Source organism: Canis lupus, chromosome 11 (genome assembly GCF_048164855.1).
Source record: "Canis lupus baileyi chromosome 11, mCanLup2.hap1, whole genome shotgun sequence".
Taxonomy (NCBI): Eukaryota; Metazoa; Chordata; class Mammalia; order Carnivora; family Canidae; genus Canis; species Canis lupus.
In genome coordinates, this window is record NC_132848.1 from 30,093,687 (window position 1) to 30,108,810 (window position 15,124).

Here is a 15,124-nt window from a genome sequence, read left to right on the forward strand (position 1 = left end):
ACTCAGCATCAGAAGCCCACAGAATGACCATAGGAGTGGCCCATGGCCCACATTTCATCACACTTGTTCGAATGGTGATGATGTGTTTTCCTGCCCCGGCCCCCAACCCCAGAGCTGAATCCGCTGTCTCCTCTGGGAAGGAGCAGGAGGGCCCTGGGTCTGGTGCTCCTGCCCTCACCCCCCGCACCCACACGGCTATTCCATTTGCCAGGAGCCGGATCACCGGCCTGTGACGTCAAAGGCATCATCATCCCATTTCCTAGAAAGGGGGTCAAGGCTCAGCACAATTAGGTGGAGCCCCGACAGGCCCGTGGTCAGAGCCTCTCCCACACCCACTGCCAGCCAGAGGCTTGGATGACGGTCACGCCATGCTCCCTGTGGAGGGCCTTCTCTCTCCATGACGCAGCCGGGAAGGGTCGGGCAAAGCTATGGGCCCTGGTTCCAGGGACTTCCTGAGCTACCCTTGGATTTTATTTTTTATTTATTTATTTATTTTTTTTAAAGAATTTTATTTATTTATTTATGATAGTCACACAGAGAGAGAGAGAGGCAGAGGCACAGGCAGAAGGAGAAGCAGGCTCCATGCACCGGGAGCCCGACGTGGGATTCGATCCCAGGTCTCCAGGATCGCGCCCTGGGCCAAAGGCAGGCGCCAAACCGCTGCGCCACCCAGGGATCCCTACCCTTGGATTTTAAATGTGGGTCACAGTTGAGGAGGGTCCTAATTAAGAGGAATGATGCTGTGATGGTGGGATTTCAGGCACCATGGCAGGTTCTAGTGGGGTTGCAGGGGGCTCCCTCCCAGTGTCTCAAAGCACCACTGGGCTATGGAAAGTATGGGCTGGACTGGCCATGGACCCAATCCTCACCCATTGTACAGGAGGGGAAACTGAGGCCTGAGATGCCTAAAAACTTAGCTTCTTTTGCTGGCCTTTCACCTTTCGGAGGGATTTCCCACCAGCCAAGTGGTGGATGGGGCAGGGAGACGCGGTCTGTCAGGGTGCAGGTCTCCTGTCTCTCTTCTCTCTCGTCCCAAGCCTCCCTGTGATGCATGGCGAGCTGGAGATGTGTTCAGGGAGTCTAGACACTGGTTTCTACATGTGACCCTGGATATACCACCTTCCCCATGTATAAAACAGAAGGGTTAGGCCAGCCCCAGGCCCCAACCTTTTATCATTTGCACATCAGAAAGCTGTCTCCCAAATAGGTTGTGTTTATTAGTTCCTATTGAAATGCCATTCCAAAGAGCCGAAGCCAGACAGATCAGGGTTCGAATCCTAGCTCCTCTCCTTCCTGTGAGGCAAGGGCTCACCTCTCCCAGCCTCAGGGAGCTCATCTGAAAAACGGCCATGGGCCAGACCCCCACTCAGACAAGACTAGGTGAGATCATGGGTGGAGGACGCTGGCTCCTGCAGGCCCAGACAGAGCACAGCTCCAGGAGGCACCAATCACAAATTAACAACCGGCTCTGAATGCTGTGCCAGGCACCAAGCGGGCACCAAGCTGAGGGCTTTGTGGTGCCATTTCTTTCACCCTCAACAACTTGGTGTGGAACAGGCCTCCCTACCGTCTTCTCTGGCCAGTGAGGAACCCAAAGCACAGAGAGGCAAAGTCATTTGCACAAAGTCACCCAGAAGGCAAATGGAGAAGCCAGGGTTGAGCAAGACGGTGGGATCCAGGGCATGTGTGGGTACGCACACCTGTGCCTGTGTGCACGAGTCCAAGCACGTATGTGTGCACCCATAAGTGCTCACCCTCGTGCGGATTCTTCCTGAAGAGCCTCTGAGCAGCTTGGCCTGCTGTTCCCTCTCTTGGCCACGGCACTCCTGACCAATCCACTGGCTTCCTGGTGAGAAGACTGACAGCTTCTGTGGCTCCTGCAGCTTCTGAGAACGGCCTGGGAAGTCCCATCTTTATCTTCTGAGACTTCCGTTAAGGATCCGGGTCCCTCAGTGGAGACTCTGGTCCCCAGGCCTGCCCCGAGGCTGCTGCCCATGTCTGAGCGTGAAAGGGAAGGCAGAGGTGTACCTCCAAATCAGAAGCACCGGACAAACCATTTCCTTTAGTTATGATCTCTTTTGATAATGATCATCCAGTGTAGATGCTGGGAAATTCTTTGAATGAGCATTTGTTGGAAAATTTGCTTGTGTGGGTGGCAAAGATATGAGAGGTCTGGGAAACTGTTGATTTGCAGGCACAGGGTGTGCAGGGAGGGGGAGGCGCGGTCCTTGGACCCAGAATGGCCATGGACGAGGAGCACTAGAGGGTGGGCTGCGGGGGAAGGTGACTTGCCCCGCGGGTGTCAGCACAGTGATGAGGGAAGGCGGCCCAGGGCTCCCTCACTGTCTGGGCACCCTCGGGCTGTGGCCTTGCCCCTCGGAGCCCTTTCTGCCCTTCCCCACCTCCCTGCTTTCTGTCCAGCTTCTACCAGTGCCCATGGCCAAGGCCTGGCCTGGGGGCGGGGGAGGGACCTGGCCTAGTAAGATTGGCCACCAGCCACTTGGTTTCGCAGAACCCGCTCTGGCTGGGCGTCACCACGACACAGGCTTCCCCCTTTCGGGGAATCTGCCTTCTGCCAGCTTCCTCTCCTGTGATGTCACATTTCTTGTGATCTGCCCAATCATTTCCCCTGGTGTCCCTCTGATGGGACAGCAGAACCACTGGCTCCTTAGGCCTGCTGGAGCCCCCTCTGGCCTGGCCTGGCCGTGGGGCAGCTCTTCTGCTCCTCTGGGCCCATGGGTAGCCCACCGCACTGCCTGCAGCCACAGGGGTTCCTGGTCAGGCTGGGTGTGTGACCCTGATGCTGGCTGGGTGCTGGGGATGTGGTGGGCACAGCTCCTGCTGCTGCCCTAGATGAGCTCATAGCCCAATAGTGTCAGCGGTTTGCTTTCAGGGAAGTAATTTTCTCGTCTTATTTCTCATTTTCTCACTCCTTAAAACATCCTACAAGGGAGATATTATCACCCCCGTTTTACAGACATGAAAACTGAAGCTTGCTGACATCGACGTGCCCAAAGTCACACGGCTGATTCATGTGGCAAAGCAGACCTCCAACTCAGCTCTGGACTCTAGGTCTAGTGCTCTGGCACCCCTTCTTTAGTGCTTGCCTTCTCTGACCCTTGTTCCCGCTAATCTGTCCTGGGGAAGGGAATGCGCGCGCGCGTGTGTATGTGCGTGTGTGTGTGTGTGTGTGTGTGTGCATGCATCCATCTATCCACTCACCCACCCACCCTTCCTTCCTTCCATCCACCCACCTTTCCATCTATCCATCCATTCACCCTTCCTTCCTTCTACCCACCCTCCCATCCATCCATCCGTCTATCATCTATCCATCCATCCATCCATCCACCCACCCACCTTTCCATCTATCCATCCATTCACCCTTCCTTCCTTCTACCCACCTTTTCATCCATTCATCCATCCATCCACCCACCTACCTTTCCATCCACTCCCTCACTCATCCATCCACCAATCCATCCACCTACCCATACACTCTTTCTTGAATTCCTCCCTGTGTGGAGTTGCTGATATGCAAGAAGATTGATAGGGTCCCTTCTTACAGTCTGGGTGAGGCAGGAAGGAAAAACCCCCAATCCATAGAGGTGAGAAAGCAAGCCAGCCGCTGTGAAAAAATGTGCCTCCAGACCCTGCACTTTGTAGCTGTGAGGTGGGTGCTGCAGCCCTCAGACTCCTGGTGCCTCTCGGAGGGGGCCTTTGGGGGAGGAGGTGGCATTTGGTAGATGGGGAGGAATTAGCCAGAGGAAGCATACCCTCTCCCAGAAGGCTCTGCAGCAGGATCCAGAGATGCAGATGCACACAGGGCCCCCGCTGGTGCAGAGTCCTGTGAGGCAGGCTGTGTGGGGGAGCGCGGGAGAGGGAGGGACTGCTTAGCAGGGCCACACGTGCTCTGCCTAATTTGGGCCGCCTCTGATTATTTCCAGCCAGTGTTTCTGGGGCTTGTTTTTCAGAAGCAGCAAGAATCTAGATTATTATGTGAAATTAGTGGGCAACTGAACCTGAAAAAAAAAATTATTTTAACCCTGCACAGACTAAACAGACCATCTTTAAGTTCGGTGACTCAGCCTGAGTCACTAGATTGTAGCCTCTGCCTTGAATTGTTGTGGAGAGACTTGGCCCAGGAATGCTGCCCCCAACCCCTGCCTTGGGCCTCCAGGTGAGAACCACATGCTGCCCAGGCAGGTTCCCAGGCTGAGCCATGGGCTGATTCTGGACTTATTGTTGTTATTGTTGTTTTTTAAGGATTTTATTTATTTATCCGTGAGAGACACAGAGAGAGGCAGAGATACAGGCAGAGGGATAAGCAGGCTCCATGCAGGGAGCCTGATGTGGGACTCGATCCCAGGACCCCAGGATCATGACTTGAGCCATGGGCAGACATTCAACCGCTGAGCCACCCAGATGCCCTTGATTTGGGACTTCTTCCTCTCAGACGCCAGTAGAGAAAATGTCCTGTCAGCCTGCGCTGGTACCTCAGAGCCCCAGGCCAAAGCTCAGTGTGACCACGCAGCCCTCAGATTCTTCTAGATTGAAATGTCCCACTGCTCTCCAACCTGGCTCCGGCTTCTTCCCTGCAAGCTCTCAATGACTCTGCGGGCAGTGTCCCATGCCCCCAAACCTTCAGCATGGTCGGGGTTGTACTCGGTGCGTCTCCCCCTGCCCAGTATTTCCTGCCCCCTAGCTCCCCTGTCCACTCCTCAGGGAAACTTTCAGAGGACAGGAAGCCACGATAACATTTGTTTATCTGCTTTAAAAACTGACAGACAAAACTTCCAGCGTCCTTTAAGTTTTAAAGGGCAGAAAGGGCCCAGGCCTGCCCGGGGGTGCCCCCTAGTGGCAACTCATCCTCATCTTGTCCCCCTGGGCTGGAGGATGAAGGAATCCTGGTGTAGAGCAGGGCTTCTCAAAACTTTTCACCTCCGGACCCCTTTATACTCTTTAAAGTTATTTAGCACCCCAAAGTGCTTTTTTAAAAAAAAAATTTATTTATTTATTTATTTATTTATTTATTTATTTATTTATTCATTCATGAGAGACACAGAGAGAGGCAGAGACACAGGCAGAGGGAGAAGCAGGCTCCTGTGGGGAGCCCGATACGGGACTCGATCCCAGGACCCCAGGATCACGATCTGTGCTGAAAGCAGACGCTCAACCACTGAGCCACCCAGGTGCCCCCTAAAATGCTTTTATGCAGGTTATATTATCTATGTTTGCAGTAGTAGACATTAAAACTAAGAAAATGTAAAAACATTTATCAATTCATTTAAAATATGCCCATGGCAATTTAAACATCAATAACATATTTTAGAGAAAATTAATTATATTTCCATTTGGCAAGAAAAATATCACCGCTTAACCTTTTTGCAATTTTCTTTTAAACTGGACTAATAGGCCAGAGCTGGATATGCACATCTGCGTCTGCATTCAATCAGGTGGCAAATCCCACATCATGTAGTCTCTAGAAAATTCCATCATATCCTGGTGAGAGAATGAGAGTGAAAAAGGCAAATATTACCTGAGCATTATTATGAAACTAATTTTTACCTTGGAGCCGCGATGGTCCCCGGAGCGCACCTGGAGGACTGTTTGTTGGTTTGGAGGCAAGAATGGGGGGGGGGGGCACACAAGACAACCCCAGACCGTCCTCAGTTGTTTGTTTGATTAGCTCGCTAATTAATTGAACTAGGAAGTGCTTGCCATATTCTACAAGTTCCGTGGAAGTACCCGGCCCCTGGGAATTAGGGGACCGGCTCCGTGGGCTGTTGTGTCTGCTGTGGGATGCTCCCATCATGCTTTGGGGCATTCCCACCTGCTCTCTCGACTTCCTCCTGCCTTCTCGACCTTCTCTACTGGGGGCACTTTCAGTTCTCACTGCATATGTTCTGACCTGTGTCCTGGGTGTGTTTCCCTGGTCTGCAGAGGCGTTCCTATTTGCTCTGGGAGGGTGCTCCCTTCGCTGTGAGGGGGCTGACCCACCCGGGGAGGGAGGAAGCCCCGGGTGCTGTCTGGAGAGCAGCCCGTCGCTCTCGGGGGGGGGGGGGTGGCACCCACTTGGTGAAAGCGTGCCCCTGTGCTCTGGGTGGCAAGTGTGCCCCGACGCCTGGTGGGATGCACCCCCTGTGCCCTCCATCCCCGGAGATGGGAAGATTCCTACCTGCTCTCTGGGAAGAACTTCACGCCTCTGTAGGGCTTCTCCCACCTGCTGTGTGGGAACAAGCGGACCATGGTGGGGAGGGGCCTCCCCTGGTTGGGGAATGGTCCCACCTTAGTGGGAAGGACACACTGCTGCCTCCTCCCCGACACTGAACCCAAGGGCAGCGTCCTCCCTGCCTACACACAGCAGACCCGCAAAGACTCCTGCCTCTGCTGACACGCTGAAGTCCTGTCAGATTGGGAGCCAACAGAGAAATGATAATTTCCCTTATTTGAAAGTGAGGCTCAGGGAAGGACCCTGACTTGCCAGTCTCACAGCTCCTAGGTGACCAGGAGGAGAATTCAGACTTTGAATTTTATCCTGCAGGGCAGGGGAGACCACTGAAGGATTCTGAGCAGGGGAGTGACATAGGCTGATTTCTATAAGATGACTCGGGGTGAGTGGTCACCCAAGGGAGAAATCAAGACAGAGAAGGTGAAGGTGGGGGTGCAGCTCCCCCTTCCTCTCCGGCTGCTCTGCCCCTGTCCTGTCTGTGTGCGGAGACCTAAGCTGTCCCTTCCCTCGGGCTGGCCCATGGGGCCCTGAGTCTGCCTCTGTCACCCCCAGGCTGTGTGGCCTGCGCACCCTGCAGCCCTATGCCGAGAGGATCCCCGTGGTGGCCACTGCCGGCATCACCGTCAACTTCACATCCCAGATCCCCCTCACCGGGCCCGGTGTGCAGGTGCACTACGGCTTATACAACCAGTCGGATCGTGAGTATGGGCAGCCCTGGGGAGGCAGGGCGGGCACCCCCGATGCCCCTGCAGCTTTCCCCGGAAGCACCAAGAGGCTGGACCAAAGGACTGGATGTGTGTGTGCATGTGTGCGAGTGTACACAATACCTGCAGCTTTGTGTGTGCCCACACACAAAGGAGTCCTTGGCAAGGCCGTCACCTGTGTTCCTAGGGATACACACTCACACATACGTGTGCATGCTGTGTACATGTGCCCGAAAATGTCTGTCCACATGCACCGTGTATACAGGTGTGTGTACATGTGGGTACATGTGTGAGCACACAAGTGCATCCCGTCTGCATGAGGACACGTGTCCTGATGGCGCACTCCCCGTCCAGCCTGCCCTGGAGAGTTCCTCTGCTCTGTGAATGGACTATGTGTGCCTGCCTGCGATGGGGTCAAGGACTGTCCCAACGGCCTGGATGAGAGAAACTGTGGTGAGCAGCTGCCTGTCCCATCCCTCCCTTGTCCTTGCCTCCCCTTCGGGACCACCGTTTGGGGCAGTAGCAGGGACAAGCTGGGACCCAGTTCTCCTGACTCCCAGATCAGGGCTGCTCTCCACCAGGCCATCTGTCCCAGCCAGCTGTCCAAGAAGGAACAGAGTGGAGGGAGGACCAGGGAGGGGAAGGCAAGCCTGGGGTGGCCACAGAGAGAATCTTGCGTCTTCCTCCCTTGAGTGGGATCTCCACCCCTCCGCTTCAGGGGTTCAGACTAGAGCTGCCAACTCTTACTGGAGTTATGCTCACCACTGCCCAGCCCTGGCAGCAGGGGCCCCGGTGGGACTGTCAGGACTGTCTTAGAGTAACGCCTCTCCCTCTGAGTCCTGCTTCTGGCCCCCACATTCACCATCAGGGCAGCCTTTTCTTGTCTGATCTCCCCAAACCTCCCACGGCCCCATCCAACCAAGTTTTAAATCCTTGGGGAGAAAAGCAGGAAAGAGAGGAGATGTGCCTCATATTTGGAACCAGAGCACCTGGCTTCAGGTTCTGGCTCAGCCAGATGACCTCGGACAGGTCATTTCATTTCTGTTTCCACTGATGAAATGGGGTATCTCAAGGGTTGCTATGAAACTCGCACGTAAAGTAGCTGAGAAAGAGATCTGTAGTCACGGCATATAATACAGTACACGTTCTACAGGCAGCACAAAGTCCCAGCCTGGCTCCTCGGCCTTCCTCTCACCTGCCTCCTCTGTGTGTCCCCATGTAGTTTGCAGAGCCACATTCCAGTGCCAAGAAGACAGCACCTGCATCTCACTGTCCAGAGTCTGTGACCGGCAGCCTGACTGTCTCAATGGGAGTGACGAAGAGCACTGCCAGGAAGGTAGGGTGGGTATGACCAGCTCTCTAGAGGGAAACCAAATAATGGGCTTAGCCAGACAGCCCAGACTTCCTGCATGCTTCTTCAGCAGAGGTTTCTGCCTTCTTGTCAAAGACTCACCAACTATCTGAATGGACACTTATCCATCCATCCATCCATCCATCCATCCATCCATCCATCCATCCATCTTATGGTCTCCCCAACCATCTATCTGTCCATCAATTCATACATCCACTCATCCATCCATTCATCTGCCTGTCCACCCACCTGTCTCCCTATCCACTGAGCCATCAACCTACCCATTTATCAGTTCATCTGTCTTTGTGTTCATCTTTCCATCTTTCATCCATCTGTGAATGCGTGTATGCATCCATCCACTCAGCTAACTTGTTGTTGTTAGCTGTTGGTCTGTTGGTCCTTATATCCACTCATTTATCCATCCTTCTGTTTGTCAGTCTCCCCACTGGACCATCAATCCACCCATTTGTTGGTCTGCCCAATCTCCTGTCTGTGTCCATTGTTTTATCCATCCATCCATCCATCCATCCATCCATCCATCCATCCATCCACCCCACCCACCCATCCAACACCTACAGACCCCCAGTGATAGGTGAGCAGAGTGAGGGAGTGGGAATAAAAGACACCAGAGAGGTGGTCCCTGTGCTTTGGGATTATCTGCTAGTAGGAAGACCTGATGGGTGACTGTCTCTGGCCCAACGCCTTCTGGACTTCATGTCCAGTAGCATGGGAAGACTGGAGTGCAGGAGAACATCAGGCAGGGAAAGCTTCCTAGAGGAGGTGGACTTTGAACTTGGCCTTGCAGAGAGATAAGATTTAAATAGGCAGGAGGGAAGGAGAGTAGGCCAAGACCAGGTGGTGGTGCAGAAAGTTCTTTATGGCAAAGACAGTGAGGAGCAGGTGGGCGGCTAGGTGGGGCCAGGGTCTGGAGGAAGGCCGGGCTCGGAGAGGAGCCTTAGACTGACGGGAGAGGCACAGCCCTGCTCTTGGGAGCCGATGGGCAGTGGAGGAACAGTTCTGCCTTCGGGTCCACCCGGGGAGGCAGACGTGACCTCAGGAGGCGCAGTCTGTGGGGGAGATGCAGCCTTGCTCTCCACAGGCCAGTCTGAGGGGGGTGAAGGGACACAGGGAAGCGATATGTCCTGCCTTTAGACCTTTCAGGAACCTCAGGGGACCCTTCAGCGAGCTCAAGGGACCCCTCCCCAGTCTCCTCCTGGCCTCTTCCAGGCTCCATCTTCCCTGGGCCTCATCTTGGAGGCTCCCTGGGGCTCAGGGGCCCACCCTCCGTGTCCTGCCCCCACCCCTCTCCCCCAGGGGTGCCTTGTGGGACATTCACCTTCCAGTGTGAGGACCGCAGCTGCGTGAAGAAGCCCAACCCGCAGTGTGATGGGCTGCCCGACTGCCGGGACGGCTCGGACGAGCAGCACTGTGGTGAGCCCCCAACAGGCGGGTGGGCAAAAGCCCCTGTCCCCCTGGGGGCCCTGGAGTGTGGGAGGGAGGGGGCCCACGCTGGGAGCTGAGGGAGAACTCACGTTGTCTCTTTCTGTCTCTCCTCTGCACCCGCCCTGGGCCCTGCCTCTCCTTCATTCTCTCCCATCCCTTCATCTTTCCTTTGGCCTTCCTGCCTCCCCTTCTCTGTCTGCCTCTGTCCATTCCTCACTGGCTTCTGGCCGTCCCTGTCCTCCCCCACCGCCCCCTGCGCCCCCAGACTGTGGCCTCCAGGGCCCTTCTGGCCGCATAGTGGGCGGGGCCGTGTCTTCAGAGGGCGAGTGGCCCTGGCAGGCCAGCCTCCAGATTCGAGGCCGACACATCTGCGGGGGGGCGCTCATCGCTGACCGCTGGGTGATAACAGCTGCCCACTGCTTCCAGGACGACAGGTGAGTGGGGGGACATGGGGACCTAGACCACGAGAGATGGAGGAGGAGAGATGGAGGCCTGGCAGGGAGGGACATGGGTCTGAGATCCAGGAAGGAGGGAAGGATGGTGAGCGGCCGGGGGACTTGCTGTCCTGGCTCCACCACGAACATAGTCTGTGCCCCTGGAAATGTTGCTCAACCTCTCTGTTCCATTTCTGGTATCTTGCGTTAGGTTGGGTCAGTGATTCATTCATTCATTCACTCATTCACTCACTCATCCATTCAGCAGTATTTCTTGTACTAGGGAGCTGTGCAGACACTAGGGGTACAGCACAGAACAGAAGTGCCTGGCCTGGCCACAGGCCATGACCCCCCTCCAGGTGCTGTGACCTGGTGAGTGGGGCCCAAGAAGCCTCCAAGAAGGGACATCCCACCCAGCCCCACAGACATCTTCTCCACCTGCATGGTGGCTGACGATGCCCCCTCTCCACCCCCAGCCCCATCTCTTGGGCCCCGCCCTGACCCCCAGAACAGCCAGTCCTGGATTACCCTCCACACCTCCTCTTCTGTCCTGGGTCTACACAATCCCCAGCTATCAGGGCACCCCATCCCCTGCCCCTTACATCCAGAGCCAGATGGCAAGTCCTCTTGGTGCATCAGACCAATCCTTAGCCGCTGCCTGTCCACACTATCACCAGCACTGTGCACACATCACTCCAGGTGGCCCAGAGCCCGGCTCCGTTTTGCATCCCCTACCCAGGAGGCTGGGTGCTCTTTCTGGTGCAGCCTGACCTCTTCTCTCACTGCCTCCCTGGCGCCCCACAGACCATGAGGTAAAGAAAGACCTGGATGTTGACCTGGCACCCATGGTCCTTTACTGCCCAGTCTCTGCTGATTGCTCCATACTCAATGCCCACCCCTCCTAGTGAGGACCAGCAGGTCTCAGCGAGCTCACAGCAGCCCCATCTGTAAAGTGCAGAAAAAAGGAGGGAAATATTCCATTGCCTGGTACTGTGCTAACTTTTTTTTTTTTGCATGCACAGTCATAGTAAATTCCTTCCAGTAACATAGGAGTAGAAGACACTGTTCCTGTTTCACAGATGAGGAGACTGAGGCCTAGAGAGGTGCACACACATCCAGGGAGGGATGAAGCTGGGATTGGAACCCAGGCAGGTGGACTCCAGCACCAGTGTCACTGGCTGTACGGCCCAGCAGCTACGGGCTTTCCAGAGCAGGGAAGGGATGGGTGTCCGGGTAGGAAGCTGGCTAGCCTAAGGGCCTGGGGTCAGAGCAGCAGCGGCTGAGCGTGGACCCCCACCCCCACCCCAGCATGGCCTCCCCAGCGCTGTGGACCGTATTCCTGGGCAAAGTGTGGCAAAGCTCGCGTTGGCCGGGCGAGGTGTCCTTCAAGGTGAGCCGCCTGCTCCTGCACCCTTACCACGAGGAGGACAGCCACGACTACGATGTGGCCCTGCTGCAGCTCGACCACCCCGTGGTGCGCTCGGCCGCCGTGCGCCCCGTTTGCCTGCCTGCGCGCTCCCACTTCTTCGAGCCCGGCCTACACTGCTGGATCACGGGCTGGGGCGCCCTGCGTGAGGGTGGTGAGCCGGCTGTTGGGGAGCGGGGAGATGGGGTGTGGTCTGCCTCCCCATGCTTACCAGCCTGGAGTAAGGTGGGGGTGGCAAGGGGTCCCCAAAGCTCCAACCCCCGGTCCTTCTGGTCCTGTGATTAACGGGGGCTCGATGTCACAGAAGAAAACAAGCTTTTACTATAGTGGGTGGCTCCCGCCTTCTCAGCCCTTCCCTCCTTCCTGAAGGCCTTTAAAGGGAACTGAGGGCATGGGAGGTTATCTTGGGGAATATGTGGGAAGTGATGGGGCAGGTGAGGAAGGCAACAGCCCACAGGCAAGCTCCAAACTCTGCTCCTTGCACAGAGATGGCTTCCTACCTTGAGGTTGGATTTTAGGGAATGTGGTCTCATTTAAGCCAACCAATACCCCTAGGGGTGGGTATTATTGTCCAATTTTAGCAGTTGCTCCAAGTCACATAGCCAGAGAGGGTTGGCGCCTATGACTGCCTGACCCCAGAGCCCTGCTGTTCTTGCTACTGCCCCTGAAGCAGGAGGTTTCTCCCCTTCCCACCTAAACTGACCACCCCTAGGGGCCACCCCTGTTCTGTGAATACAGGCCCAGGCTGCCATATCCACAGCCATGCCCTGCATCCTTAAAACAGGCACCTTTAAAGATGGGTACAATAATTTACAACCTGAGGCAGGAAGGGGTATAGAGATAAGTTAAAGATGGACAAACTGAGGCTCAGATGCACAGTAACTCATTCAAGGGGATGATGGAGAACAGTGGTAAAGCAAGGATTGGTTAATTTGCTCACTCATTCAAGGACATGTTTATGAGCACCTACTACATGCCAGGCTTTGAGTTGGCATAAAGATGGAAAGAACATTCTTGGGGCGGGGGGAACAGTGCTAAGAGTGGACATAGGTAGGGGAGTAGAGCTGGCCTTGGCAGCCCAGAGGAGGTACCCAACCAGGTGGGGTCAGGGAAGCTTCTAGAGGAGGGGCTGTCTAAGCTGAGGCTGGAAGGATGAGTCAGCAGTGTCCCAGTCCCAGCTGGGGAGAAAGGTGTTCTGGTTAAGGGCATAGATGGCAACCCAGGGTCCTGAGAACACCCTGCACCAGAGGGGAGTTGGGGGCAAGCGAATGTGGGTGAGGATTGAGAGGAAGGACAGGAGGGCCTCGTAGGCCATTGTAAGGAGCCTCAGCCAGGATTTAGCCTGACCTGCACTTTAAATCCAACTAAGATGCTTCCAGGAAAACACCATCATTGAGCCCCACCCTAGCCAAACAGACCAGATCTCAGGGTGGGACCAGGCGCAGTGCAGACTGAAGCTCCCTGGGGGCTCTAACATGAAGCATCGTGGCAAAGCACCCGGCTGGACAGTGGAGGGATACTAATGAATTTTAGGCAGAGAGTGTAAGGGTCAGATGTGCTCTGGAAATATCTTCCAGGGGCTGTCACAGAGCAGAGTGGGGTGGCCAAGAAGTCTCAAGCAGGAAGGACAGTGTTTGTGTGTGTGTGTGGGGGGGGGCTCGTCCGGATAGGCTTTGGGTAGGGACTCTTTGGAGGGAGCCCACAAGGGGCCAGAACAGAGCAATGGAGAGGTGGAGGCAGAGGAGACGGGCAGAGCAGGAGAGATGAAGGGGGATCCCGAGAGGCAAGGGGAACAGCGGAAGGAAGAGTCAGATCTCATCTCTGCCTTCCACCCTCCACCGCCCCGGCAGGCCCCACCAGCAATGGTCTGCAGAAGGTGGATGTGCAGCTGATCCCGCAGGACCTGTGCAGCGAGGCCTATCGCTACCAGGTGACACCCCGCATGCTGTGTGCCGGCTACCGGAAGGGCAAGAAGGATGCCTGCCAGGTGACTCCTGGGGCAGGGGACTGGGGGGCCCGGAGGTGGGAGGGAGGGCGGCGCTCACATCACACAAGGCCTGGCCCTCTGCTCACACCAGCCTGCTGAAGCCTCACAGCCTTCCTGCAAGGTGGGGATCGCTGTCCCAACTTTACAGATAAGGAAACTGAGGTTCAGGGAAGTGGAGGGGCTTGCGCCAAGTTCACAAGAGAGCTGGGTGGGCAGGTCTAAGGCTCCAACCCAGTTCCACTGCCCCTCTGAGCGAGGCGCTTGGCCCACGGTGACACAGTCACTAGGAACAGGAGCGCACAGAAGGGAGGTAGAAAGGAGTGGGGCATGGGGACACACGCACACTTCCACGACAGCCAGGACCCACAGAAGGACCGGGCCGGCTGCTTTAGCCTCTCCCCATCGATCAGGGGCAAGGCAAGCAAAGGTTTCAAAAGGGGATGTGACTCTCTTGCTATCCCTTGGGAAACTCCCGGCATCAGGACGCCGGGCTTACCCTGATGCCACCCCATCTCTCCTCTCCCCCTTTCAGGGCGACTCGGGAGGCCCGTTAGTGTGCAAGGAACCCAGTGGCCGCTGGTTCCTGGCAGGGCTGGTCAGCTGGGGCCTGGGCTGCGGCCGGCCCAACTACTTTGGTGTCTACACCCGCATCACAGGTGTGATTGGCTGGATCCAACAGGTGCTGACCTGAGGAGCTCCCCTCCCTGCAGAGCTGGGGCCCACCTGCTGGACTCAGAGAGTCCAGAGCACCCACTAGTCAGGGGAGCAAGTAATTGTGGGGGCAGCAGGGCCCCGCGGAGGTCAACTCCCCCTGCACCGCAGGGCCTGGATGGTCAGCCAGCCCGCTGGAGGGGTTCACATCTAGCCCTTTTGCCTCCTGATTCTCTCTCCTCCTTCCCCTTCCTCTGCTGCCCACTGGGAATGGTTCAGCAGTGATAACGGGGCTTCCAGGTCCCAACAGGGGTGTCTGAGCTCCAACCCCCCTGCCAATGCAGAGAGCAGATCCAGCCTGTGAACTTGAGGGGTGGGGATAGAAGGCGCCCACAGGGAGGGGCCCCCAGAGCCCTAGAGACAGCCAAGTGGGCCAGCTGCCACCATAAGCCAAAGGGTGGGGGAGCCCCAGGTCTAGGGTCCTCACCCCACCACCTGTCCCCTGGGCCTCCACTGCCCACTCTCACCTGGAAGTGAGCTCCACCACCCTGTGGAATAAAGTTGTTTGATCTGAGGCCCTGCTGTGGGGTTTGACTGGGGCCCTGGGGCACCAACCCTACATTTTGACAGTGGACCCTGCTTCCAGCTCAGCCTGTTTGCCAAATGTCTAGAAGGCCAAGGTGGGGTCAGGGGTCACCTTCAGGCCAGTTGCTCAGGTCCTTGGAGCAACCCCAGGAAGGCAGTGGTTTGGTGACCCCTGGATAGGAGTGAAGGATGGGAGGAGTGATGGGCTCTGTCTGCAAGCTTGGGAGGAAACTGAGGCAGAGGGGCGGAGCCATCCTCAGGATCATACCAGGAGGCTTCAGAGTGAAGCCTGGTGTAGAACCGTCTTGGTTCCCAGT

At 56.2% G+C, this 15,124-nt stretch overlaps 1 protein-coding gene across 1 annotated transcript in view; it reads left to right on the forward strand.

The window, feature by feature from the left end:
• TMPRSS6 (transmembrane serine protease 6) overlaps positions 1-14,796 on the forward strand; it is a 37,563-nt gene extending 22,767 nt beyond the window's left edge. The window contains exons 11-18 of the mRNA XM_072844084.1: positions 6,779-6,924; positions 7,285-7,383; positions 8,153-8,266; positions 9,596-9,712; positions 9,990-10,158; positions 11,467-11,738; positions 13,435-13,571; positions 14,104-14,796. Coding sequence (XP_072700185.1) covers positions 6,779-6,924; positions 7,285-7,383; positions 8,153-8,266; positions 9,596-9,712; positions 9,990-10,158; positions 11,467-11,738; positions 13,435-13,571; positions 14,104-14,262 — 1,213 coding nt within the window. The 3' untranslated portion in view covers positions 14,263-14,796. The remainder of the gene's footprint in view (positions 1-6,778; positions 6,925-7,284; positions 7,384-8,152; positions 8,267-9,595; positions 9,713-9,989; positions 10,159-11,466; positions 11,739-13,434; positions 13,572-14,103) is intronic.
• Positions 14,797-15,124: the final 328 nt, after the last annotated feature.